The sequence below is a fragment of the Heptranchias perlo genome, chromosome 32 (assembly GCF_035084215.1).
Source record: "Heptranchias perlo isolate sHepPer1 chromosome 32, sHepPer1.hap1, whole genome shotgun sequence".
Lineage (NCBI taxonomy): Eukaryota > Metazoa > Chordata > Chondrichthyes > Hexanchiformes > Hexanchidae > Heptranchias > Heptranchias perlo.
This window is the reverse complement of record NC_090356.1, coordinates 1203784-1231574: the sequence shown is the minus strand read 5'-3', so window position 1 is coordinate 1231574 and position 27791 is coordinate 1203784. Positions and strand designations below refer to the sequence as shown.

General features: G+C 51.8%; 1 protein-coding gene across 2 annotated transcripts in view; it reads right to left on the bottom strand.

Moving 5' to 3' along the window:
* Window positions 1-27791, bottom strand: part of plod1a (procollagen-lysine, 2-oxoglutarate 5-dioxygenase 1a) — a 58750-nt gene that overhangs the window by 4425 nt on the left and 26534 nt on the right. For both annotated transcript variants that reach the window (XM_067970163.1, XM_067970164.1), the window contains exons 8-16: window positions 22983-23084; window positions 21416-21547; window positions 19802-19923; window positions 17564-17668; window positions 15412-15537; window positions 8836-8977; window positions 4004-4117; window positions 3287-3352; window positions 368-472 (exon numbers count right to left, since the gene is read on the bottom strand). In XM_067970163.1, coding sequence (XP_067826264.1) covers window positions 368-472; window positions 3287-3352; window positions 4004-4117; window positions 8836-8977; window positions 15412-15537; window positions 17564-17668; window positions 19802-19923; window positions 21416-21547; window positions 22983-23084 — 1014 coding nt within the window. The remainder of the gene's footprint in view (window positions 1-367; window positions 473-3286; window positions 3353-4003; window positions 4118-8835; window positions 8978-15411; window positions 15538-17563; window positions 17669-19801; window positions 19924-21415; window positions 21548-22982; window positions 23085-27791) is intronic.

The following is a 27791-nucleotide window of genomic DNA, read 5'->3' as shown; positions in this document are numbered from 1 at the left end:
CACTTGACCTTTGATCCCCTGGCGCTCTCACCTGACCTTTGATCCCCTGGCGCTCTCACCTGACCTTTGATCCCCTGGCGCTCTCACCTGACCTTTGATCCCCTGGCGCTCTCACCTGACCTTTGATCCCCTGGCGCTCTCACTTGACCTTTGATCCCCGGGCGCTCTCACCTGACCTTTGATCCCCTGGCGCTCTCACTTGACCTTTGATCCCCTGGCGCTCTCACCTGACCTTTGATCCCCTGGCGCTCTCACCTGACCTTTGATCCCCTGGCGCTCTCACCTGACCTTTGATCCCCTGGCGCTCTCACCTGACCTTTGATCCCCTGGCGCTCTCACTTGACCTTTGATCCCCTGGCGCTCTCACCTGATTGTTTCCAGTTGACCATTGTCCAAAATGTTCCATCTCCTCAACAATCTCGTCACAGGCTTGTTCAGTGAAAATAGGGAACCAGTACACATCTGGACAAGGCTGTAAAACAAACCAACACAAAGCAAATATACCGCTTGGAATCTGAACTGTGCGGCCCGGTCACCTGATCGATGGGCCCGGTCACCTGATCGATGGGCCCGGTCACCTGATCGATGGGCCCGGTCACCTGATCGATGGGCCCGGTCACCTGATCGATGGGCCCGGTCACCTGATCGATGGGCCCGGTCACCTGATCGATGGGCCCGGTCACCTGATCGATGGGCCCGGTCCTGCACCATCACTTGCGGTGCACGGTTGGGCTGTGTGTCTGCAGCTGGCTTATCTCAAATCTGTTGTGTAATCATTTATAACGATGGAAAATATGTCGCAGCACTGCACAGCTTTTACTGTTACACACGACCGTCGCACACGACCGTCGCACACTATTTAAAGAACGATAAGGCCTCTCTAAATGTGCTGCGACACCGAGGGTGAATTATGGGCTGCCGGGTCCAATTCCACCACACTAATTGCTGATCTCAGTGCTGAGGTCAGAGGGCAGAGCTGGGGGTGAAAGTGGATCTCGTTGCGGCCGTTTCCCCAGGACACCTCCCTTCACAGCAACTTCACCGATCAGCTCCTGTCAGAGGCTGGATCAGGAGGAGCTCACTATCCAGGGATCAGGATCGGGAAGAGCTCACTATCCAGGGATCAGGATCGGGAAGAGCTCACTATCCAGGGATCAGGATCAGGAAGAGCTCACTATCCAGGGATCAGGATCGGGAAGAGCTCACTATCCAGGGATCGGGATCAGGAGGAGCTCACTATCCAGGGATCAGGATCAGGAGGAGCTCACTATCCAGGGATCAGGATCAGGAGGAGCTCACTATCCAGGGATCGGGATCGGGAAGAGCTCACTATCCAGGGATCGGGATCAGGAGGAGCTCACTATCCAGGGATCAGGATCAGGAGGAGCTCACTATCCAGGGATCAGGATCAGGAGGAGCTCACTATCCAGGGATCAGGATCAGGAGGAGCTCACTATCCAGGGATCAGGATCAGGAGGAGCTCACTATCCAGGGATCAGGATCAGGAGGAGCTCACTATCCAGGGATCAGGATCGGGAAGAGCTCACTATCCAGGGATCGGGATCGGGAAGAGCTCACTATCCAGGGATCGGGATCAGGAGGAGCTCACTATCCAGGGATCAGGATCAGGAGGAGCTCACTATCCAGGGATCAGGATCGGGAAGAGCTCACTATCCAGGGATCAGGATCAGGAGGAGCTCACTATCCAGGGATCAGGATCGGGAAGAGCTCACTATCCAGGGATCAGGATCAGGAGGAGCTCACTATCCAGGGATCAGGATCAGGAGGAGCTCACTATCCAGGGATCAGGATCAGGAGGAGCTCACTATCCAGGGATCAGGATCAGGAGGAGCTCACTATCCAGGGATCAGGATCGGGAAGAGCTCACTATCCAGGGATCAGGATCAGGAGGAGCTCACTATCCAGGGATCGGGATCAGGAGGAGCTCACTATCCAGGGATCAGGATCAGGAGGAGCTCACTATCCAGGGATCAGGATCGGGAGGAGCTCACTATCCAGGGATCAGGATCGGGAAGAGCTCACTATCCAGGGATCGGGATCGGGAAGAGCTCACTATCCAGGGATCGGGATCAGGAGGAGCTCACTATCCAGGGATCAGGATCGGGAGGAGCTCACTATCCAGGGATCAGGATCGGGAAGAGCTCACTATCCAGGGATCAGGATCAGGAGGAGCTCACTATCCAGGGATCAGGATCGGGAAGAGCTCACTATCCAGGGATCAGGATCAGGAGGAGCTCACTATCCAGGGATCGGGATCAGGAGGAGCTCACTATCCAGGGATCAGGATCAGGAGGAGCTCACTATCCAGGGATCAGGATCAGGAGGAGCTCACTATCCAGGGATCAGGATCGGGAAGAGCTCACTATCCAGGGATCAGGATCAGGAGGAGCTCACTATCCAGGGATCGGGATCAGGAGGAGCTCACTATCCAGGGATCAGGATCAGGAGGAGCTCACTATCCAGGGATCAGGATCAGGAGGAGCTCACTATCCAGGGATCAGGATCGGGAAGAGCTCACTATCCAGGGATCAGGATCAGGAAGAGCTCACTATCCAGGGATCGGGAAGAGCTCACTATCCAGGGATTGGAAGGAGCTCACTATCCAGGGATTGGGATCGGGAAGAGCTCACTATCCAGGGATTGGGATCGGGAAGAGCTCACTATCCAGGGATCAGGATCGGGAAGAGCTCACTATCCAGGGATCGGGAAGAGCTCACTATCCAGGGATCGGGAGGAGCTCACTATCCAGGGATCGGGATCGGGAAGAGCTCACTATCCAGGGATCAGGATCGGGAAGAGCTCACTATCCAGGGATCAGGATCAGGAGGAGCTCACTATCCAGGGATCAGGATCAGGAGGAGCTCACTATCCAGGGATCAGGATCAGGAGGAGCTCACTATCCAGGGATCAGGATCAGGAGGAGCTCACTATCCAGGGATCAGGATCAGGAGGAGCTCACTATCCAGGGATCGGGATCAGGAGGAGCTCACTATCCAGGGATCAGGATCGGGAAGAGCTCACTATCCAGGGATCAGGATCGGGAAGAGCTCACTATCCAGGGATCAGGATCGGGAAGAGCTCACTATCCAGGGATCAGGATCGGGAAGAGCTCACTATCCAGGGATCAGGATCGGGAAGAGCTCACTATCCAGGGATTGGGATCGGGAAGAGCTCACTATCCAGGGATCAGGATCGGGAAGAGCTCACTATCCAGGGTGCTGGTCCCACACTGGCCCAGAATCTCACTCACACAACACATCCTGACCTGTAAGAGGATCTTGTTTTCGATGATCGAGCTCCAGTTCTGATGAATGTACTTCTCCTGCCAATCCTGCAATGCAGCATAAAGGAGGGTGATTGTGACACTGTACTTTCCCGAGGCCCTGGTCCCTGCTCTTCCTCCCGATGTTTCACCGTCCTTAGTCCGTGTATCAGAGTGAGCAACTGGACACTCAGCACACCTGTTCTGAACTATCAGACGCGTATCAATATCATATTATAGCATATCAATATAATATAATACAATGTAACGTGGGAGGGAGCTGGTCCTGATTTTTGAGTCAATATTATTTTTTGATTAAATTAGATTTTAACTGGTATTTTCAAAAGAAATTGCACAAACACTGCACTAATTATAGCAGATTCAAATATATAACCAATACACTGAAATATATTGCCTCTCCCTCCCTGCCCCTGCTCTGCCAGAGGCCGTACAGTCACACAAGGGACTGTTTCATACCTCAGTGGCCCCGTCCTTGCTCAACACTGGTCCAGACAGGAGACCTGGAATCCAGGCCGAGAGGCCCCAGGCCTGTTGGCCTCAGTCCCACACTGCATGGTGCATCACCCACTGAACCAGCCACAACTTTAACTAGCCTGTCCCCTCGCTCCACCTGAGGGTGAACGGTCTGAGCCCCGCCTGAGGGTCAAAGGTCGAAGCCCCCCGAGCTCCTTCCTTTGTCTGTGACCCCTGTTAATGTACCTGTGGGTTTTCGGAGATCTGCCACAGGTCATTGTGCAGGTGACTGGTCTGGCAGTTTGCCACGGAGAGAATGCGCCCAAACTCGTGTCTGTTGGTGACGTACATGAACATTCCCTGCAGAGACAAAGAGCGGATTAATCCCAATACTTGGGGACACCAAGACATTTAAAACATGCCAAGAGAGAGAGAGAGAGGGAGAGGATCCATCAGTATTCCCCACACAGAGAGAGAGAAAGAAACATAGAAAACATAGAAAATAGGAGCAAGAGTAGGCCATTCGGCCCTTTGGGCCTGCTCCACCATTCAAAATGATCATGGCTGATCGTCTAACTCAGTTTCCTGTTCCTGCTTTTTCCCCATATCCCTTGATCCCTTTAGCATTAAGAAATATATCGATCTCCTTCTTGAATACATCTAATGACTTGGCCTCCACTGCCTTCTGTGGTAGAGAATTCCACAGGTTCACCACCCTCTGAGTGAAGAAATTTCTCCTCATCTCGGTTCTAAATGGCAGACCCCGTATCCTGAGACTGTGACCCCTGGTTCTGGACTCCCCAGCCATCAGGAACATCCTCCCTGCATCTAGTCTGTCTAGTCCTGTTAGAATTTTATATGTTTCGATGAGATCAACTCTCATTCTTCTAAACTCTAGTGAATATAGGCCGAGTCGACCCAATCTCTCCTCATACGTCAGTCCTGCCATCCCAGGAATCAGTCTGGTAAACCTTCATTGCACTCCCTCCATGGCAAGGACATCCTTCCTCAGATAAGGAGACCAAAACTGCACACAATACTCCAGATGTGGTCTCACCAAGGCCCTGTATAATTGCGGTAAGACATCCCTGTTCCTGTACTCAAATCCTCTTGCAATGAAGGCCAACACCATTCGCCTTCCTAACTGCTTGCTGCACCTGAATGCTCACTTTCAGCGACTGGTGTACAAGGACTCCCAGGTCTCGTTGCACCTCCCCTTTTCCCAATCTATCACCATTCAGATAATAATCTGCCTTTCTGTTTTTACAACCAAAGTGGATAACCTCACATTTATCCATGTTATACTGCATCTGCCATGTTCTTGCCCACTCACCCAACTTGTCTAAATCACATTGGAGCCTCTTTGCATCCTCCTCACACTCACATTCCACCCCAGCTTTGTGTCGTCTGCAAACTTGGAAATGTTACATTCCGTTCCCTCATCCAAATCATTGATATATCTTGTGAATAGCTGGGGCCCAAGCACTGATCCCTGCGGCACCCCACTAGTCACTGCCTGCCACCCGGAAAAAGACCCATTTATTCCTACTCTCTGTTTCCTGTCTGTCAACCAATTCTCAATCCATGCCAGTATATTCCCCCCAATCCCATGTGCTTTAATTTTGCACACTAACCTCTTGTGTGGGACCTTATCAAAAGCCTTCTGAAAATCCAAGTACACCACATCCACTGGTTCTCCCCTATCTATTCTACTAGTTACATCCTCAAAAAACTCCAGTAGATTTGTTAAGCATGATTTCCCTTTCATAAACCCATGCTGACTTTGTCCAATCCCGTTAATGCCCTCCAAGTGTTCTGTTATCACATCTTTTATAATAGACTCGAGCATTTTCCCCACTACTGATGTTAGGCTAACTGGTCTGTAATTCCCTGTTTTTTCTCTCCCTCCTTTTTTAAATAGTGGGGTTACATTTGCCACCCTCCAATCTGTAGGAACTGTTCCAGAGTCTATAGAATTTTGGAAGATGATCACCAATGCATCCACTATTTCCAGGGCCACTTCCTTTAGTACTCTGGGATGTAGATTATCAGGCCCTGGGGATTTGTCAGCCTTTAGCCCCATTATTTTCCCTCGCACTATTTTTTTTTACTAATACTGGTTTCCTTCAGTTCCTCCCTCACTAGACCCTTGGTTCCCTAACATTTCTGGGAGTTTATTTGTGTCCTCCTTTGTAAAGACAGAACCACAGTATGTGAAGGGTTCTCAAAATTCCCACATTTTATCATATCATCAACAAGGATATAACTTTTGGACTTTTATGACATGCCCGGGCTTGTTGGGTGCAGTGTGGATTGTTGCCTGAAAACCAGACAATGAGAGAAGACAGAATACGCAATCTTCCCTTTAAAACAATCAACCCAGAGAAAGGCTTCATCTTACACGAAACTAAAGCCCATCAAAGCCTTGCATAAATAATCGCTACTAACTACTAAAGCAGGAAGGTAGCAATCAATGCAATTATGCAAATCCATCAATACTTCACATATACAATGGCTTTCAGTTCAAGACTAGTTACGGGGACAGGAAGGCAACAATCACCTGAAGAAGCCCACCATAATCGGACAAAGAACTAACCTTGTTTTGGATTCAGATAAGAAATTTGAAAAAAAACAGTATAACTGGGCCACCAGTTACGAAGGGAAAAAGGTTTTGTTTTGGAGCAGGTTCTCGGCAGTTTTGGTTTTGGAACAGCAGTTTTGGAGCAGGTTTTAAGTTGGTTTTGGAACAGGTTTTAAACAGCAGTTTTGGAGCAGCAACAAGGCGCAACGGCAGCCCTCCACGAAGATCGCCCACCCACAACTGCGCCTTACCGCACCAACAGACTCTATCCAACTGAAGAACCTGCGCAGATTCCACAGACCAGGACCACGTGGGGACGGCAGGGCTCAGAGGACACAAAGAGCGTATCCCAAAACTGCAATCGGCTTACCTGGCTGGATTTCGAACTGTCAAGGAACCCTGGTTGGTGATCATGATCCCTGACCTCTCCTAGTTCAATTTAGTTAGGTTTTGGGGGTGGGACAAGGGTAAGGGGATTAGTAGGGTGATTTTCCCTTGTTATGCCGTGTGTTCCCCATTCTTAACTAAGTGTACTTTGTCGGTCTGTATAATCTCAGTGTTATCCGAATGTTATAAGTTCATTTGTGACTTCAATAAACCCAGTTTTTTTTTCTTGCACCAAAACCAGTTGTCTGCTGCACTTTGTCACAACCCCCAAATAAGTCCAAGGTCTAGAACCCAGGGAGTGGGAGCGATTCGGACCGCTCAGAAGTCAGAGGTGAAGCTAGATCGAATCGGGCCAGGACCTACTCCGTTAATGGTAGGGCGTTGGGGAGAGTTATAGAACAAAGAGATCTAGGAGTACAGATTCATAGCTCCTTGAAAGTGGAGTCACAGGTGGATAGGGTGGTGAAGAAGGCATTCAGCATGCTTGGTTTCATTGGTCAGAACACTGAATACAGGAGTTGGGATGTCTTGATGAAGTTGTACAAGACATTAGTAAGGCCACACTTGGAATACTGTGTACAGTTCTGGTCACCCTATTATAGAAAGGATATTATTAAACTAGAAAGAGTGCAGAAAAGATTTACTAGGATGCTACCGGGACTTGATGGTTTGACTTATAGGGAGAGGTTGGATAGACTGAGACCTTTTTCCCTGGAGAGTAGGAGGTTTAGGGGTGATCTTATAGAAGTCTATAAAATAATGAAGGGCATAGATAAGGTAGATAGTCAAAATCTTTTCCCAAAGGTAGGGGAGTCTATAACGAGGGGACATAGATTTAAGGTGAGAGGGGAGAGATACAAAAGGGTCCAGAGGGGCAATTTTTTCACTCAAAGGGTGGTGAGTGTCTGGAACGAGCTGCCAGAGGCAGTAGTGGAGGCGGGTACAATTTTGTCTTTTAAAAAGCATTTGGACAGTTACATGGGTAAGATGGGTATAGAGGGATATGGGCCAAGTGCAGGCAATTGGGACTAGCTTAGTGGTATAAACTGGACGACATGGACATGTTGGGCCGAAGGGCCTGTTTCCATGTTGTAACTTCTATGATTCTATGATATAAGCTGACACACACCACCACCCCCTACATATGTGTTTAATTGTTCTGCCATTTCTTTGTTCCCCATTATAATTTCCCCCATTTCTGACTGTAAGGGACCTACATTTGTCTTCACTAATCTTTTTCTCTTGACATATTTATAGAAGCTTTTACAGTCAGTTTTAATGTTCCCTGCTAGTTTACTCTCATACTCTATTTTTCCCCTCTTAATCAATCTCTTTGTCCTCCTTTGCTGAATTCTAAACTGCTCCCAATCCTCAGGCTTGCCGCTTTTTCTGGCCATTTTATATGTCTCCTCTTTGGATCTAATACTATCCCTAATTTCTTTTATAAGCCCCGGTTGAGCCACCTTTCCTGTTTTATTTTTGCGCCAGACAGGAATGAATAATTGTTGTAATTCCTGCACACGTTCTTTAAATATTAGCCATTGCCTATCCACCGTCATCCCTTTTAGTAAAGTTCCCCAATCTATCATAGCCAACTCGCACCTCATACTTTCGTAATTTCCTTTATTTAGATTCAGGACCCTAGTTTCGGATTCAACTACTTCACTCTCCATCTTAATGAGTTCATCAGTATTCCCCACAGAGAGAGAGAGAGAGAGAGAGAAGGAGAGAGAGAGAGGGAGAAGGAGAGAGAGAGAGAGAGAGAGAGAAGGAGAGAGAGAGAGGATCCATCAGTATTCCTCAGGACTTGCCCATCCCGGGTCGATCTGAGACAGGTGCCCCTGTGTGGTTATATCATGAGCCCCAGTTTGGTTTACTACATATAAGCAACTCAATTGTAAAGGATCAGGAGTCAGTCTGGGCTGATAGTCTATTCATCAGGGTTACTTAACTCAAGACGTGACCAGAGGACCAGAGGACCCAGGGATGGAATCGCGCAGCAAGTAAAACTCAATCTTATGTTTCGGAGTCTTCTCCAACTTTCTCACCAGAGATGACTTTGTCTCTCTTATCTTGGGAACACTGGATTCTGGGAAGCTGCAGCTCTCACCTGATTCCTGATGTTGTGACAGAATGCCATGTCTGAGTCCAGCTTGTTAACATGGTGAAGGTCCTTCTCAGTCAGGACTGAGCGCAGCACAGAGCCTTGGATCAGGTACACACTGGAGATGTACGGAACATTCCAGAGACCACTGCACAGAAATACAGCACATTAATCTCAGAACAGCAAGAGTTTAAAAGCTCGGCACAAATCCCAGCTCACTGTCCTTACAGAAAAATACACGAGCGTTGAGTCCCAATGTCAGTTCGTGTCTGGAGAGGACACCCTACAAACAGGGTCAGTATTGTCCCACTGTGGAAACTGCCCCATCTCCTCACCAGAGTAACTGTGAAACACTCTGCACAGAGTCAGTCCTAACTGTCTCCACCCAGCTCCGGGACTTGCAATAAAATCCATCCCAGAATCATAGGAAGAAAATCTCCTTCCTCTGCTGCTGTAAGGGTCCAATGAGAAGTGAGTTTGGACTGGATCCAATCCAGCTGTAAGGGTCCAATGAGAAGTGAGTTTGGACTGGATCCAATCCAGCTGTAAGGGTCCAATGAGAAGTGAGTTTGGACTGGATCCAATCCAGCTGTAAAGGTCCAATGAGAAGTGAGTTTGGAGTGGATCCAATCCAGCTGTAAGGGTCCAATGAGAAGTGAGTTTGGACTGGATCCAATCCAGCTGTAAGGGTCCAATGTGAAGTGAGTTTGGAGTGGATCCAATCGAGCTGTAAGTGGGGATGGATCTACAGTACAAGCTGCCCACAGGTCCTGTAGTGATTGGCAGCAAACTGACAATTTTGTTCTCAACAAGACTGAAGGGAGACCGATGTTGGAAATGTTCCAGTGGTGTCTGTGGTTTGATACTGGCACAGGTCGGGACAGTGTGGAGAGAGTTACACTGCGTCTGTGCCCACACAGGTCGGGACAGTGTGGAGAGAGTTACACTGCGTCTGTGCCCACACAGGTCGGGACAGTGTGGAGAGAGTTACGCTGCGTCTGTGCCCACACAGGTCGGGACAGTGTGGAGAGAGTTACACTGCGTCTGTGCCCACACAGGTCGGGACAGTGTGGAGAGAGTTACGCTGCGTCTGTGCCCACACAGGTCGGGACAGTGTGGAGAGAGTTACACTGCGTCTGTGCCCACACAGGTCGGGACAGTGTGGAGAGAGTTACGCTGCGTCTGTGCCCGCACAGGTCGGGACAGTGTGGAGAGAGTTACACTGCGTCTGTGCCCGCACAGGTCGGGACAGTGTGGAGAGAGTTACGCTGCATCTGTGCCCGCACAGGTCGGGACAGTGTGGAGAGAGTTACACTGCGTCTGTGCCCACACAGGTCGGGACAGTGTGGAGAGAGTTACACTGCGTCTGTGCCCACACAGGTCGGGACAGTGTGGAGAGAGTTACGCTGCGTCTGTGCCCACACAGGTCGGGACAGTGTGGAGAGAGTTACGCTGCGTCTGTGCCCGCACAGGTCGGGACAGTGTGGAGAGAGTTACACTGCGTCTGTGCCCGCACAGGTCGGGACAGTGTGGAGAGAGTTACGCTGCGTCTGTGCCCGCACAGGTCGGGACAGTGTGGAGAGAGTTACACTGCGTCTGTGCCCACACAGGTCGGGACAGTGTGGAGAGAGTTACACTGCGTCTGTGCCCACACAGGTCGGGACAGTGTGGAGAGAGTTACGCTGCGTCTGTGCCCACACAGGTCGGGACAGTGTGGAGAGAGTTACGCTGCGTCTGTGCCCACACAGGTCGGGACAGTGTGGAGAGAGTTACACTGCGTCTGTGCCCACACAGGTCGGGACAGTGTGGAGAGAGTTACGCTGCGTCTGTGCCCACACAGGTCGGGACAGTGTGGAGAGAGTTACGCTGCGTCTGTGCCCGCACAGGTCGGGACAGTGTGGAGAGAGTTACACTGCGTCTGTGCCCGCACAGGTCGGGACAGTGTGGAGAGAGTTACGCTGCATCTGTGCCCGCACAGGTCGGGACAGTGTGGAGAGAGTTACGCTGCGTCTGTGCCCGCACAGGTCGGGACAGTGTGGAGAGAGTTACGCTGCGTCTGTGCCCGCACAGGTCGGGACAGTGTGGAGAGAGTTACGCTGAATCTGTGCCCGCACAGGTGGGGACAGTGTGGAGAGAGTTACACTGCGTCTGTGCCCGCACAGGTCGGGACAGTGTGGAGAGAGTTACGCTGCGTCTGTGCCCACACAGGTCGGGACAGTGTGGAGAGAGTTACGCTGCGTCTGTGCCCACACAGGTCGGGACAGTGTGGAGAGAGTTACACTGCGTCTGTGCCCACACAGGTCGGGACAGTGTGGAGAGAGTTACACTGCGTCTGTGCCCACACAGGTCGGGACAGTGTGGAGAGAGTTACACTGCGTCTGTGCCCACACAGGTCGGGACAGTGTGGAGAGAGTTACACTGCATCTGTGCCCACACAGGTCGGGACAGTGTGGAGAGAGTTACGCTGCGTCTGTGCCCGCACAGGTCGGGACAGTGTGGAGAGAGTTACACTGCGTCTGTGCCCGCACAGGTCGGGACAGTGTGGAGAGAGTTACGCTGCATCTGTGCCCGCACAGGTCGGGACAGTGTGGAGAGAGTTACGCTGCGTCTGTGCCCACACAGGTCGGGACAGTGTGGAGAGAGTTACACTGCGTCTGTGCCCACACAGGTCGGGACAGTGTGGAGAGAGTTACACTGCGTCTGTGCCCACACAGGTCGGGACAGTGTGGAGAGAGTTACACTGCGTCTGTGCCCACACAGGCCGGGACAGTGTGGAGAGAGTTACACTGCGTCTGTGCCCACACAGGTCGGGACAGTGTGGAGAGAGTTACGCTGCGTCTGTGCCCACACAGGTCGGGACAGTGTGGAGAGAGTTACGCTGCGTCTGTGCCCGCACAGGTCGGGACAGTGTGGAGAGAGTTACACTGCGTCTGTGCCCGCACAGGTCGGGACAGTGTGGAGAGAGTTACGCTGCATCTGTGCCCGCACAGGTCGGGACAGTGTGGAGAGAGTTACACTGCGTCTGTGCCCACACAGGTCGGGACAGTGTGGAGAGAGTTACACTGCGTCTGTGCCCACACAGGTCGGGACAGTGTGGAGAGAGTTACGCTGCGTCTGTGCCCACACAGGTCGGGACAGTGTGGAGAGAGTTACGCTGCGTCTGTGCCCACACAGGTCGGGACAGTGTGGAGAGAGTTACACTGCGTCTGTGCCCACACAGGTCGGGACAGTGTGGAGAGAGTTACGCTGCGTCTGTGCCCACACAGGTCGGGACAGTGTGGAGAGAGTTACACTGCGTCTGTGCCCACACAGGTCGGGACAGTGTGGAGAGAGTTACGCTGCGTCTGTGCCCGCACAGGTCGGGACAGTGTGGAGAGAGTTACACTGCGTCTGTGCCCGCACAGGTCGGGACAGTGTGGAGAGAGTTACGCTGCATCTGTGCCCGCACAGGTCGGGACAGTGTGGAGAGAGTTACGCTGCGTCTGTGCCCGCACAGGTCGGGACAGTGTGGAGAGAGTTACGCTGCGTCTGTGCCCGCACAGGTCGGGACAGTGTGGAGAGAGTTACGCTGAATCTGTGCCCGCACAGGTGGGGACAGTGTGGAGAGAGTTACACTGCGTCTGTGCCCGCACAGGTCGGGACAGTGTGGAGAGAGTTACGCTGCGTCTGTGCCCACACAGGTCGGGACAGTGTGGAGAGAGTTACGCTGCGTCTGTGCCCACACAGGTCGGGACAGTGTGGAGAGAGTTACACTGCGTCTGTGCCCACACAGGTCGGGACAGTGTGGAGAGAGTTACACTGCGTCTGTGCCCACACAGGTCGGGACAGTGTGGAGAGAGTTACACTGCGTCTGTGCCCACACAGGTCGGGACAGTGTGGAGAGAGTTACACTGCATCTGTGCCCACACAGGTCGGGACAGTGTGGAGAGAGTTACGCTGCGTCTGTGCCCGCACAGGTCGGGACAGTGTGGAGAGAGTTACACTGCGTCTGTGCCCGCACAGGTCGGGACAGTGTGGAGAGAGTTACGCTGCATCTGTGCCCGCACAGGTCGGGACAGTGTGGAGAGAGTTACGCTGCGTCTGTGCCCACACAGGTCGGGACAGTGTGGAGAGAGTTACACTGCGTCTGTGCCCACACAGGTCGGGACAGTGTGGAGAGAGTTACACTGCGTCTGTGCCCACACAGGTCGGGACAGTGTGGAGAGAGTTACACTGCGTCTGTGCCCACACAGGCCGGGACAGTGTGGAGAGAGTTACACTGCGTCTGTGCCCACACAGGTCGGGACAGTGTGGAGAGAGTTACGCTGCGTCTGTGCCCGCACAGGTCGGGACAGTGTGGAGAGAGTTACACTGCGTCTGTGCCCACACAGGTCGGGACAGTGTGGAGAGAGTTACGCTGCGTCTGTGCCCACACAGGTCGGGACAGTGTGGAGAGAGTTACGCTGCGTCTGTGCCCACACAGGTCGGGACAGTGTGGAGAGAGTTACACTGCGTCTGTGCCCACACAGGCCGGGACAGTGTGGAGAGAGTTACACTGCGTCTGTGCCCACACAGGTCGGGACAGTGTGGAGAGAGTTACGCTGCGTCTGTGCCCACACAGGTCGGGACAGTGTGGAGAGAGTTACGCTGCGTCTGTGCCCACACAGGTCGGGACAGTGTGGAGAGAGTTACACTGCGTCTGTGCCCACACAGGTCGGGACAGTGTGGAGAGAGTTACACTGCGTCTGTGCCCACACAGGTCGGGACAGTGTGGAGAGAGTTACACTGCGTCTGTGCCCACACAGGCCGGGACAGTGTGGAGAGAGTTACACTGCGTCTGTGCCCACACAGGTCGGGACAGTGTGGAGAGAGTTACGCTGCGTCTGTGCCCGCACAGGTAGGGACAGTGTGGAGAGAGTTACGCTGCGTCTGTGCCCACACAGGTCGGGACAGTGTGGAGAGAGTTACACTGCGTCTGTGCCCACACAGGTCGGGACAGTGTGGAGAGAGTTACACTGCGTCTGTGCCCACACAGGTCGGGACAGTGTGGAGAGAGTTACACTGCGTCTGTGCCCACACAGGTCGGGACAGTGTGGAGAGAGTTACGCTGCGTCTGTGCCCACACAGGTCGGGACAGTGTGGAGAGAGTTACGCTGCGTCTGTGCCCACACAGGTCGGGACAGTGTGGAGAGAGTTACACTGCGTCTGTGCCCACACAGGTCGGGACAGTGTGGAGAGAGTTACGCTGCGTCTGTGCCCACACAGGTCGGGACAGTGTGGAGAGAGTTACACTGCGTCTGTGCCCGCACAGGTCGGGACAGTGTGGAGAGAGTTACGCTGCGTCTGTGCCCACACAGGTCGGGACAGTGTGGAGAGAGTTACACTGCGTCTGTGCCCACACAGGTCGGGACAGTGTGGAGAGAGTTACACTGCGTCTGTGCCCGCACAGGTCGGGACAGTGTGGAGAGAGTTACGCTGCGTCTGTGCCCACACAGGCCGGGACAGTGTGGAGAGAGTTACACTGCGTCTGTGCCTGGCACAGGTCGGGACAGTGTGGAGAGAGTTACACTGCGTCTGTGCCCACACAGGTCGGGACAGTGTGGAGAGAGTTACACTGCGTCTGTGCCCGCACAGGTCGGGACAGTGTGGAGAGAGTTACACTGCGTCTGTGCCCACACAGGTCGGGACAGTGTGGAGAGAGTTACACTGCGTCTGTGCCCACACAGGTCGGGACAGTGTGGAGAGAGTTACGCTGCGTCTGTGCCCACACAGGTCGGGACAGTGTGGAGAGAGTTACACTGCGTCTGTGCCCACACAGGTCGGGACAGTGTGGAGAGAGTTACACTGCGTCTGTGCCCACACAGGTCGGGACAGTGTGGAGAGAGTTACACTGCGTCTGTGCCCGCACAGGTCGGGACAGTGTGGAGAGAGTTACACTGCGTCTGTGCCCGCACAGGTCGGGACAGTGTGGAGAGAGTTACACTGCGTCTGTGCCCACACAGGTCGGGACAGTGTGGAGAGAGTTACACTGCGTCTGTGCCCGCACAGGTCGGGACAGTGTGGAGAGAGTTACACTGCGTCTGTGCCCACACAGGTCGGGACAGTGTGGAGAGAGTTACGCTGCGTCTGTGCCCACACAGGTCGGGACAGTGTGGAGAGAGTTACACTGCGTCTGTGCCCACACAGGTCGGGACAGTGTGGAGAGAGTTACACTGCGTCTGTGCCCACACAGGTCGGGACAGTGTGGAGAGAGTTACACTGCGTCTGTGCCTGGCACAGGCCGGGACAGTGTGGAGAGAGTTACACTGCGTCTGTGCCCACACAGGTCGGGACAGTGTGGAGAGAGTTACACTGCGTCTGTGCCTGGCACAGGCCGGCTATAGGTTTTGGTCCCCAGCATCCTTCAACTTGATGAGAACAAAATGTTGCCCCAAAATATAAATAAATAAAAGAAATACTGCCACTATCAGACGTAGGGAGAGGAGACAGAGGGTGTTTCAATGTATTGAGGGACTTCAGACCATTCATGGGTTGATTGATAAAAATAATAATGTGAGAATGGGATGGTTCTGAGCACAAGAGGGTTGAAAAGTTGATACTCACATTCTCCGTCCCTGCACAACATCCACGTAATCCTCCGACCGAGCATAATATCCATCAACACTCAGCGCCCCCCAGAAGTTAGACCACAACTTCCCATGGCGACTGATCAGAGGGGCCAATATTGATCTGCAGAGACCAAGATCATCAATGATTAAGCAGGCAATAAGCAAACTCCTGCATCTGAGTGACTTCAATATAGCAGTAACAAGCCCAGGTTAGTGCAGTAACAAGCCCAGGTTAGTGCAGTAACAAGCCCAGGTTAGTGCAGTAACAAGCCCAGGTTAGTGCAGTAACAAGCCCAGGTTAGTGCAGTAACAAGCCCAGGTTAGTGCAGTAACAAGCCCAGGTTAGTGCAGTAACAAGCCCAGGTTAGAGCAGTAACAAGCCCAGGTTAGAGCAGTAACAAGCCCAGGTTAGAGCAGTAACAAGCCCAGGTTAGTGCAGTAACAAGCCCAGGTTAGAGCAGTAACAAGCCCAGGTTAGTGCAGTAACAAGCCCAGGTTAGTGCAGTAACAAGCCCAGGTTAGAGCAGTAACAAGCCCAGGTTAGTGCAGTAACAAGCCCAGGTTAGAGCAGTAACAAGCCCAGGTTAGTGCAGTAACAAGCCCAGGTTAGTGCAGTAACAAGCCCAGGTTAGAGCAGTAATAAGCCCAGGTTAGTGCAGTAACAAGCCCAGGTTAGTGCAGTAACAAGCCCAGGTTAGAGCAGTAACAAGCCCAGGTTAGAGCAGTAACAAGCCCAGGTTACCTAGCAAGCACCAATCCTATGTCCTTCAATATGGTTCAATGTGAAACAGTGTCAGGATTAACCACTTCTGTTCCACTTAGTATCATAGAGTTCATTAAGGGTCCCCTCATTCACCCATTAGTATAAAGCTCTATAAGGGCCCCCTCATTCACCCATTAGTATAAAGCTCTATAAGGGTCCCCTCATTCACCCATTAGTATAAAGCTCTATAAGGGTCCCCTCATTCACCCATTAGTATAAAGCTCTATAAGGGTCCCCTCATTCACCCATTAGTATAAAGCTCTATAAGGGCCCCCTCATTCACCCATTAGTATAAAGCTCTATAAGGGCCCCCTCATTCACCCATTAGTAAAGAGCTCAAAAGGGTCCCTCTCATTAACTCCCTCTCATCGTCTCCCATCCACCTGAACAATAGAAATAATATCGATCACCAAGGTTGTTCACGAAAGTTTGGGTTTCTTCAGATCAGCCCATTGTGAGGTGTGAGAAGCTGCCTGGCCCAGGTATATTTACTGAAGCTTTTCACCTAACCTTGAGTGCACATGTTCTGACCATATCTCCACATAACTGCGCTGAGAGAGGATTCTGGGGAGGCAAAGGTTTGCAGCAAAAGCCTCAGTTTCAGGAATCTGAAAAGGGCTCGGAGAGTTTAAACCATTTTGTTAGTTTGGTACAAGAAAAGGGTTTAAAGTATGGTTGAAAATTACAGTATTGTTCTTAGTCCGCAGATTTATTTTACTTCTGTATGTTATTGTTAAATTCATTTTATATTTTAGCCTGAAATATATGGCTCTCAGTTTGGAGCTTTTCTGCTTATAGGAGTGATCAGGGGAGTAGGCATCCCATAAATCGTCCCAGTCTGTAACTTGAGGAAAGGGTCATTGTTAATGTGCAACACACAAACCATTCACTCCATAGGTTTCAGAGAGAGATTTTTCACTGAGCTGTTTAATGCATTTCCTAACTGCCAGCTCAGCAGTGAAGGGAGTCTGGGAGCAGATCAGATTTCTTGCTGGCCTGGGCAAACCAGAGGGGAAAATTACCCTCAAATAAATAAGAACATTTGAAGAGTGAGAAGGAAAATTCCCCTTCACTCAGTGACACCTGGTCCAGTTGATGAATCAGGTAGTGTTGAATAGTTTGTATATAAGGGACTAAATGCAGTGCCATCAGCTGACAGTTTGTGTCGATATAGATTTCCTAAAGAAGATCCCTAATGCTTTCCCACAGAGTATAGTTTTTAATTCGACCTGTGAGAGGAGCTGGAACCGGGCAGTTGAGATTGTCTGCTTGATGTTCTTACTTTATTTAGTTTAAATCTCTCGCCCATCCTTCCCAAACAGAAATCAACCGGAAAGCAGCAGATAAAGGGGACCTGGACTGGGAATGAAAGGTACAGACTGACCTGTTCTGTTCGATCAGGAGTTTCAGGATGTCACGATTCTGCAGTACAACATCAATATCAACACTGAAGTAATGATCACATGTCACATCCTGTCGACATAGGTCACTGTGGGAGACAGTCAGCCAATCACAGACAGTAATATTACCGGCTTGACATACAGCAATTCCAATTCACACAAATCGTAACAACATCAAAACACAGAGAACGTCATCAAAACACAGAGAACGTCATCAAAACACAGAGAACGTCATCAAAACACAGAGAACGTCATCAAAACACAGAGAACGTCATCAAAACACAGAGAACGTCATCAAAACACAGAGAACGTCAACAAAACACACACAGGAAAACATCAAAACACACAGAACACATCAAAACACACAGAATGTCATCAAAACACAGAGAACGTCATCAAAACACAGAGAACGTCATCAAAACACACACAGGAAAACATCAAAACACACAGAAAACATCAAAACACACAGAATGTCATCAAAACACACAGAACAACATCAACTCCCATTTATACAGTGCCTTTCACATAGTAAAACATCCCGAGGCGCTTCACAGGAGCGTAAATCAAACAAAATTTGACACCAAGCCACGTAAGGTGATATTAGGACAGGTGACCAAAAACTTGGTCAAAGAGGTGGGTTTTAAGGAGGGTCTTAAATGAGGAGAGAGAGGCGGAGAGGGGTTTAGGGAGGGAATTCCAGAGCTTGGCCCCCAGCAGCTGAAGGCACGGCCGCCAATGGTGAAGCAAAGGCAATGGGGGATGGACAAGAGGCCAGAATTGGACGGACACACACATGAACATACATCAATACGTACTCCGTGATTCATACAAAGACACAAACATTTATATACACACAATAGTGACAGCAGGAGAGGACACACAAACCACTAACACACACAGATGTGAGAAAATCAGTAAAAGAAACTCTCAAAAAACCCCAACTAAATAAACTCACTCTCACATCCCTCTGTACAGTCAGGCTGATACTTGCCCCATAAAGAAAGACCTGCATTTATATAGCACCTTTCACCACCTCAAGACATCTCAAATGGGTTCAGAGTCAGTGAAGTACTTTTGAAGTGTAGTCACTGTTGTAATGTAGGAAACACAGCAGCCAATTTGCGCACAGCAAGATCCCACAAACAGCAATGAGATAATGACCAGATAATCTGTTTTAGTGATGTTGGTTGAGAGTCAAATATTGGCCAAGACACCGGGGAGAACTCCCCTGCTCGTCTTCCAATAGTGGCTATAGGACCTTTTACATCCACCTGAGAGGGCAGACGGGCCTCGGTTTAATGTCTCATCTGAAAGGCGGCACCTCCGACAGTGCAGCGCTCCCTCAGTACTGACCCTCCGACAGTGCAGCGCTCCCTCAGTACTGACCCTCCGACAGTGCAGCGCTCCCTCAGTACTGACCCTCCGACAGTGCAGCGCTCCCTCAGTACTGACCCTCCGACAGTGCGGCGCTCCCTCATTACTGACCCTCCGACAGTGCAGCACTCCCTCAGTACTGACCCTCCGACAGTGCGGCGCTCCCTCAGTACTGACCCTCCGACAGTGCAGCACTCCCTCAGTACTGACCCTCCGACAGTGCAGCACTCCCTCAGTACTGACCCTCCGACAGTGCGGCACTCCCTCAGTACTGACCCTCCGACAGTGCGGCGCTCCCTCAGTACTGACCCTCCGACAGTGCAGCGCTCCCTCAGTACTGACCCTCCGACAGTGCAGCGCTCCCTCAGTACTGACCCTCCGACAGTGCAGCACTCCCTCAGTACTGACCCTCCGACAGTGCAGCGCTCCCTCAGTACTGACCCTCCGACAGTGCAGCGCTCCCTCAGTACTGACCCTCCGACAGTGCAGCGCTCCCTCAGTACTGACCCTCCGACAGTGCAGCGCTCCCTCAGTACTGACCCTCCGACAGTGCAGCACTCCCCCAGTACTGACCCTCCGACAGTGCAGCGCTCCCTCAGTACTGACCCTCCGACAGTGCAGCACTCCCCCAGTACTGACCCTCCGACAGTGCAGCGCTCCCTCAGTACTGACCCTCCGACAGTGCAGCACTCCCTCAGTACTGCACTGGAGGGTCAGCTTAGATTTTGTGCTGAAGTCTCTGGAGTGGGGCTCGAGCCAATGACCTGCTGACCCAGAGGTGAAGTGCGGACCCCGGGCCCTGGATGACATCAGGTCCCCGGTCTGGTACCTGCCGGTTTGTTACTCACAGTCCCTTGTTGCGTGCGTCTGGATTCACAACCTCCTCCTCCGGTCCAATCACTCTCACACTCTGGTACTTGTGCCCGTGTTGCTCGATGAATTGGCGGACATTCTGCTCATGGTGGGTTTGCTGTTAACACAGAGAGACGGAATGTCTCAGTGTAATCAGACAGCCCCACTCCAATACCTGGTCCTGCTCCTCAACAGCACCAGTGACTGAGACATGGCCCATTCGAATATCAGCCAGTTATTGGCAACCATCACAAAAATTACAAAACATCTCATCGCGTAAACAAACGAAGCATTTAGAATTAGTTTGAGTTTTTTCCTTATTCTCCAGCAGGTCATTGGATCATAACAGGAGAGTAAGTAATCGGGATTGGAGTCATCAGGACCAATAAACCCCCCTCCCATACCAGGCCCTCTCCCCACCCCCCCTCCCGTACCGGGCCCCCTCTCCCCACCCCCCCCTCCGTCCCGGGCCCCCTCCCGTACTGGGCCCCCTCCCCCTCCCCCCTCCCGTCCCGGGCCCCCTCCCCACCCCCCCCCCCCCGTACCGGGCCCTCTCTCCCCACCCCCCCCTCCGTCCCGGGCCCCCTCCCGTACTGGGCCCCCTCCCCCTCCCCCCTCCCCCTCCCCCCTCCCGTACCGGGCCCTCTCCCCACCCCCCCCCCCCCCGTACCGGGCCCTCTCCCCACCCACCCCCTCCATCCCGGGCCCCCTCCTGTACCGGGCCCTCTCCCCCCCCCCCCCCCGTACCGGGCCCTCTCTCCCCACCCACCCCCTCCGTCCCGGGCCCCCCCCCGTACCGGGCCCCCTCTCCCCACCCCCCCCCCCCGTACCGGGCCCCCTCTCCCCACCCCCCCCTCCGTCCCGGGCCCCCTCCCGTACCGGGCCCTCTCCCCACCCCCCCCTCCCGTACCGGGCCCTCTCCCCACCCCCCCCCCCGTACCGGGCCCTCTCCCCACCCACCCCCTCCGTCCCGGGCCCCCTCCCGTACCGGGCCCCCTCTCCCCACCCCCCCCCCCCGTACCGGGCCCCCTCTCCCCCCCCCCCCCCCCGTACCGGGCCCCCTCTCCCCACCCCCCCCCTCCGTCCCGGGCCCCCTCCCGTACCGGGCCCTCTCCCCACCCCCCCCTCCCGTACCGGGCCCCCTCTCCCCACCCCCCCCCCCCCGTACCGGGCCCCCTCTCCCCACCCCACCCCTCGTACCGGGCCCCCTCTCCCCACCCCCCTCTCCGTCCCGGGCCCCCTCCCGTACCGGGCCCTCTCCCCACCCCCCCCTCCCGTACCGGGCCCTCTCCCCACCCCCCCCCTCCGTCCCGGGCCCCCTCCCCACCCCCCCTCCCGTACCGGGCCCTCTCCCCACCCCCCCCTCCTGTACCGGGCCCTCTCCCCACCCCCCCCTCCCGTACCGGGCCCTCTCCCCACCCCCCCCTCCCGTACCGGGCCCTCTCCCCACCCCCCCCCCTCCGTCCCGGGCCCCCTCCCCACCCCCCCTCCCGTACCGGGCCCTCTCCCCACCCCCCCCCCTCCGTCCCGGACCCCCTCCCCACTCCCCCTCCCGTACCGGGCCCTCTCTCCCCACCCCCCCCCCCCCCCTGTCCTGGGCCGATACTCACTGTGTTGTGGATGAAGATTCGGAGTTGACCCTTTGGGAAGTTCAAATTGACTAAACGCTCAAAGAAGTTCGATACAAAAGGTGTCAGCTGCTCAATGAAGATCCCAATGAGAACTGTGGGAAAATCATTGTCCTAAAACCAAGAAACACAAGAAAATAAATAAATAATAAAACTCCCCACCAGGGAGCACAATTATCGACGATTCAGATTGCAGACCGCAGGACAGAGCAGAGGCCGCACCGGGCCTAGGAGTGTCCATACTAACAGGCCCAGGCCGCACCGGGCCTAGGAGTGTCCGTACTAACAGGCCCAGGCTCAGAAATGTTTGGTATAGTCACTGTGGGGAGGAAACACTCTGTGGCAAAAAAAAAATTGACAGGGCCTATTATCGGGCGTAGGCAGCGTGACCAGCTGTTAACCTCTGCCCGAGGGCTCCTGCGCAGGCAGCACGAGAACTTTGTCCGGCCTCAGTACTCATCGTCCAGCGGCCTTGAAATCTCGGCCTTGCACCAGGATTCAAGGAAATTCGCACTTTCCACAGCATAGGGAGCCCCATTCTCTTAAAGGCAGACTGTCTCTTAAAGGTAGCTGGTACCTGTCAGTTGCTAAAAATGCAGGGCCACAGGGAAACGCCGCAGGAGTGGGACTAGCTGGATTGCTCTTGCATAGAGCCGGCATGGACTCGATGGGCCGAATGGCCTCCTTCTGTGCTGTAACCTTTCTATGATTCTATCCATGACAGGCACATCACCCAGACACATGTCCCGCTTGCTCGCAGGAGAAGGTAGTGCTTAACAGGAGGCAGCAAGTGGCACTGCCATTTAGCCCCTCGAGCCTGTTCCACCATTCAGTGAGATCAGGGTGGACCTGTGACCTAACTCCATATACCCGCCTTAGCCCCATATCCCTTAATACCCTTGGTTCACAGAAATCTATCAATCTCAGATTTAACATTCACAAGTGAGCGAGCATCAACTGCCGTCTGTAGAAGAGAGTTCCAAACATCTCCCACCCTCTGTGTGTAGAAGCATTTCCTAACTTCACTCCTGCACGTCCTGGCTCTAAATGTTAGGCTATGTCCCCACGTCCTAGTATTCAAGTGTAGGAGACCTCCAAAAATAGTTACAAATACATCTGCAGCCAGAAGCAATAATCCAGCCACTAACCTGTAAATCCTGCATGGTGCCTTTAAATAGGGCCGGTGGGGGGTCCTCCAGGCACTCTGAGACACGGTCAGATGGTCGGGGTTAAGACTGTGCGTTGAGTTGGGCGTTCAGTCCCAAAATGGTGTCTATCACTTTAAATCAGCGTTGCGCACTGATTGAAGCCATTTTCTCCATACTTTACATGCAGCCGGCGTTCGGAATGAGCACGTGCGCTAATCTGTACCAAGATGGCGTCCGGCGCTCATCACATTGCAAACGTGCGTGCGGAGCCAAGACGCCATCTTGGCACTTCGGGAGGCCGGGTAGCGCCGAAACAACGGACCAATTTCGAGCCCTCTGTGTCCCAGCTCACTCGGCCGCATCTACACAACAAACAAGGGAGACAGACAGGAGTTTCTCACCTTCTTTTCTGACAAATTTATTGTGTCTTTTTCACATTCTGTGCAGCCGGTTTCAAAGGTCCAAACCTTCGGAATGTAATTCCCCAAATAGTTCAGCTGCAGCTTAAAGATAAAGATAAAGAATTCAAACAGTTAAGACCATTCTGAGAGAGAAACAGTGATAGTGTGAGAGTGAGAGAGAGAGGGGTAGACAGGGAGTGAGTGAATGAGTGAGAGAGAGGGGTAGACAGGGAGTGTGTGAATGAGTGAGAGAGAGGGGTAGACAGGGAGTGAGTGAATGAGTGAGAGAGAGGGGTAGACAGGGAGTGTGTGAATGAGTGAGAGAGAGGGGTAGACAGGGAGTGAGTGAATGAGTGAGAGAGAGAGGTAGACAGGGAGTGAGTGAATGAGTGAGAGAGAGGGGTAGACAGGGAGTGTGTGAATGAGTGAGAGAGAGAGGTAGACAGGGAGTGAGTGAATGAGTGAGAGAGAGAGGTAGACAGGGAGTGAGTGAATGAGTGAGAGAGAGAGGTAGACAGGGAGTGAGTGAATGAGTGAGAGAGAGGGGTAGACAGGGAGTGAGTGAATGAGTGAGAGAGAGAGGTAGACAGGGAGTGAGTGAATGAGTGAGAGAGAGGGGTAGACAGGGAGTGAGTGAATGAGTGAGAGAGAGAGGTAGACAGGGAGTGAGTGAATGAGTGAGAGAGAGAGGTAGACAGGGAGTGTGTGAATGAGTGAGAGAGAGGAGTAGACAGGGAGTGTGTGAATGAGTGAGAGAGAGGGGTAGACAGGGAGTGAGTGAATGAGTGAGAGAGAGGGGTAGACAGGGAGTGAGTGAATGAGTGAGAGAGAGGGGTAGACAGGGAGTGTGTGAATGAGTGAGAGAGAGGAGTAGACAGGGAGTGAGTGAATGAGTGGGAGAGAGGGGTAGACAGGGAGTGAGTGAATGAGTGAGAGAGAGATAGTGACAGGGACAAAAAGTAAAATGGTCAAAGTGAGGTAGCAACAAAGAGAAAGAGGAACAGAGACAAAGTGAGTGTGTGAGACAGTGAGAGAGAGAGAAAGAGAGGAGAGGTGACAGAGAGATGGAGAGTGAATGACAGACAGAAAATGTGTTGGACACATTGAAAGTGTAGCAGAGGGCTGATGGAGAGAGTGACACAGAAAGAAAGGGACACAGTGAGTGAGTGTGACAGCAAATTGAGATATCGGGAAATCAATGCTAACATTAGAATCACAGAATCGTAGAATCATCAAAAGTTACGGCACAGGAGGAGGCCATTCAGCCCATCCTGTCTGTGCCGGCCGAAAAAGAGCTATCCAGCCTAATCCCACTTTCCAGCTCTTGGTCCGTAGCCCTGTGGGTTACAGCACTTCAGGTGCACATCCAGGTACTTTTTAAATGAGTTGAGGGTTTCTGCCTCTCCCACCCTCTCAGGCAGTGAGTTCCAGACACCCACCACCCTCTGGGTGAAAACATTTCTCCTCAGCTCCCGTCTAATCCTTCTACCAATTACTTTAAATCTATGCCCCCTGGTCACTGACCCCTCTGCTAAGGGGAATAGGTCCTCCCTATCCACTCTATCTGGGCCCCTCATAATTTTATACAACTTAATTAAATCTCCTCTCAGCCTCCTTTGTTCCAAAGAAAACAACCCCAGCCTATCCAATCTTTCCTCATAGCTAAAATTCTCCAGTCCTGGCAACATCCTCGTAAATCTCCTCTGCACCCTCTCTAGTGCAATCACATCTTTCCTGTAATGTGGTGACCAGACTGCACGCAGTACTCAAGCTGTGGCCTAACCAGTGTTTAATACAGTTCCAGCATAACCTCCCTGCTTTTATATTCTATGCCTCGGCTAATAAAGGAAAGTATCCCATATGCTTTTTTAACCACCTTATCTACCTGCCCTGCTACCTGTGGACGTGCACTCCAAGGTCCCTTTGTCCCTCTACACCTCTCAGTATCCTCCCATTTACTGTGTACTCCTTTGCCTTGTTTGCTCTCCCCAAATGCATTACCTCACACTTCTCTGGATTGAATTCCATTTGCCACTTTTCTGCCCATCTGACCAGTCCATTGATATCTTCCTGCAGTCTACAGCTTTCCTCCTCACTATCAACCACACGGACAATTTTTGTATCATCTGCAAACTTCTTGATCAAGCCTCCCACATTCAAGTCCAAATCATTAATATATGTCACAAAAAGCAAGGGACTTAGTACTGAGCCTTGTGGGACCCCACTGGAAACAGCCTTCCAGTCGCAAAAACACCTGTCAACCATTACCCTTTGCGTCCTGCCACTGAGCCAATTTTGGATCCAACTTGCCACTCTCCCTTGGGTCCCATGGGCATTTACTTTTTTGACCAGTCTTCCATGTGGGACCTTGTCAAAACCCTTGCTAAAATCCATGTAGACATCAAACGCACTACCCTCATCGACCCTCCTTGTCACCTCCTCAAAAAATTCACTCAGGTTAGTCAGACACGACCTTCCCTTAACAAATCCCTGCTGACTGTCCTTGATCACTCCGTGCCTTTCTAAATGACAATTAATACTGTCCCTCAGAATTGATTCCAATAATTTGCCCACCACCGAGGTCAGACTGACTGGCCTGTAATTACTCAGTATATCCCTCGTTCCCTTTTTAAACAACGGTACAACATTAGCAGTTCTCCGATCCTCCGGCACCACGCCTGTAGCCAGTGAGGATTGGAAAATGATGGTCAGAGCCTCCGCTATTTCCTCCCTTGCTTCTCTTAACAGCCTGGGATACATTTCATCTGGGCCTGGTGATTTATCTACTTTCAAAGATGCTAAACCCTTACGTAGAAACTATAGCACAGAAACAGGCCATTTGGCCCATCGTGCCTGCTATCTCGTTGAAATCCAATTAGTCCCATTCCTCTGCTCTTTCCCCATAGCGCTATCAAACTCCTTCATAATTTTAATGACCTCTTTTCAGTTCTCCTCTTAGTCTTCCATTTTACAGAGAAAAAGAGCCCCAGTTTGTTCAATCTTTTCCATAAGACCACAAGAGATAGGAGCAGGTGTAGGCCATTTGGCCCCTCGAGCCTGCTCCGCCATTCAATGAGATCATGGCTGATCTGATTTTTACCTCATCTCCACTTTCCCGCCTTTTCCCCATATCCCGAGAGTTGCATCCTCTCAATTCTCGGGACGTCCTTGTAAATCTTGCCTGCACTTTCTCCAGTGCTTCAATATCTGCCTAGTAGCCTGGAGACCAAAACGGCACTCAATACTCCGTGTGGTCTAACCAAGGTTCTGTATAAATTTCATATTACCTCCCTGCTTTTGTATTCTATTGCTCTCGAAATGTACCCTGGTACTTTGTTTGCATTTTATATGCCTCATTAACCTGTGGTGCTACTTTTAGCGATTTGTGTAGTTGTATCTTTTCTCCTCTCCTCCATTTAGTTTCTTACCTTCCAGGGAATCAGTGGCCTCTTTATTCCTCCGACTAAAATGAACCACCTCACACTTCGCTATATTGAATTTAATTTGCCATTTATCGGTCCATTTTGCAAGCCTGTTTACATCTTCCTGTATTTTGACGCAATCCTCCACATTATTAGTTATATCCCCCCTTATTTGGTATCATCACAAATTTCAACACCATGCCTCCAATTCCTGAGTCCAAATAATTTCTGTATATGGTAAATAACAGTGGTCCCATCACGGATCCCTGCGAGACACCACTTTCCACTTTCTGCCAGTCTGAGAAACTTCCTTTAACTCCTACCCAGCCTCGGTTTCCTGTTCTGTATCCGTCCTTCAATCCATTCTGCTACCAGGCCCCTGACTCCACACACTGACCGGTCATCAGTCTCTTATGTGGCCTTTTGAAAGTCCATGTACACCACATCCACTGCATTGTCCTCCTCTTACTCCTTCAAAGAATCCAATAAGGTTGGTTAAACATGATCTTCCTTTCAGAAATCCATGTTGACTATTTTTTATTATATTTTCTGAGTCTCGATATTTTGTTATCTCATCTTTTAGAAAAAAATCCAGTATCTTTCCTAACAGTAATGTTAAGCTAACTGATCTAAAGTTCCCTGGATTAGTTCCATCTCCTTTTTTAAAGGGTAGGAATATTATTTGCTGTTCGCCTGTCCTCTGCCACTATTCCTTTCTCTAGTATCCATATATAAAAATTCAATCATGTCTCTGCTATCTCCTCCTTAATTTCTTTGAGTATCGGCTGATGCAATGCATCTTGACCTGGATCCTTCTACACACCTTTATCTGATCTCTTCTTTCTTTCAATCTTAACTGTTGTAATATTCCTCTTGACTTTTGTCATTTCCTCTTTGGTAGATGTCTGAAATAAACTATCTGTCCAGTATCCCTGCCATTTAGTATCAGCTCCTGTATCTTTAACTTCCTTTAGTGGCTCTGGCCTTATCTTAAATGCTGTGAGATGGAGTACAAATCACTGATCGAAATGGTGGAAATCATTTAATAAACAATTGGCTGCCACAATGGGGGGATGTTAGAATCTCACGAGATGGGCCAAGTGGCTTTCTTAATCTGTAATTGACCTGTGATCGTGAACTTCGAACCCCCAGAGCCCCAATACCCCCAGAGCCCCAATACACCCAGAGCCCCAATACCCCCAGAGCCCCAATACCCTCAGAGCCCCAATACCCCCAGAGCCCCAATACCCCCAGAGCCCCAATACCCTCAGAGCCCCAATACCCCCAGTGCCCCCAATACCCACAGAGCCCCCAATACCCCCAGAGCCCCAATACCCACAGAGCCCCCAATACCCCCAGAGCCCCAATACCCTCAGAGCCCCAATAC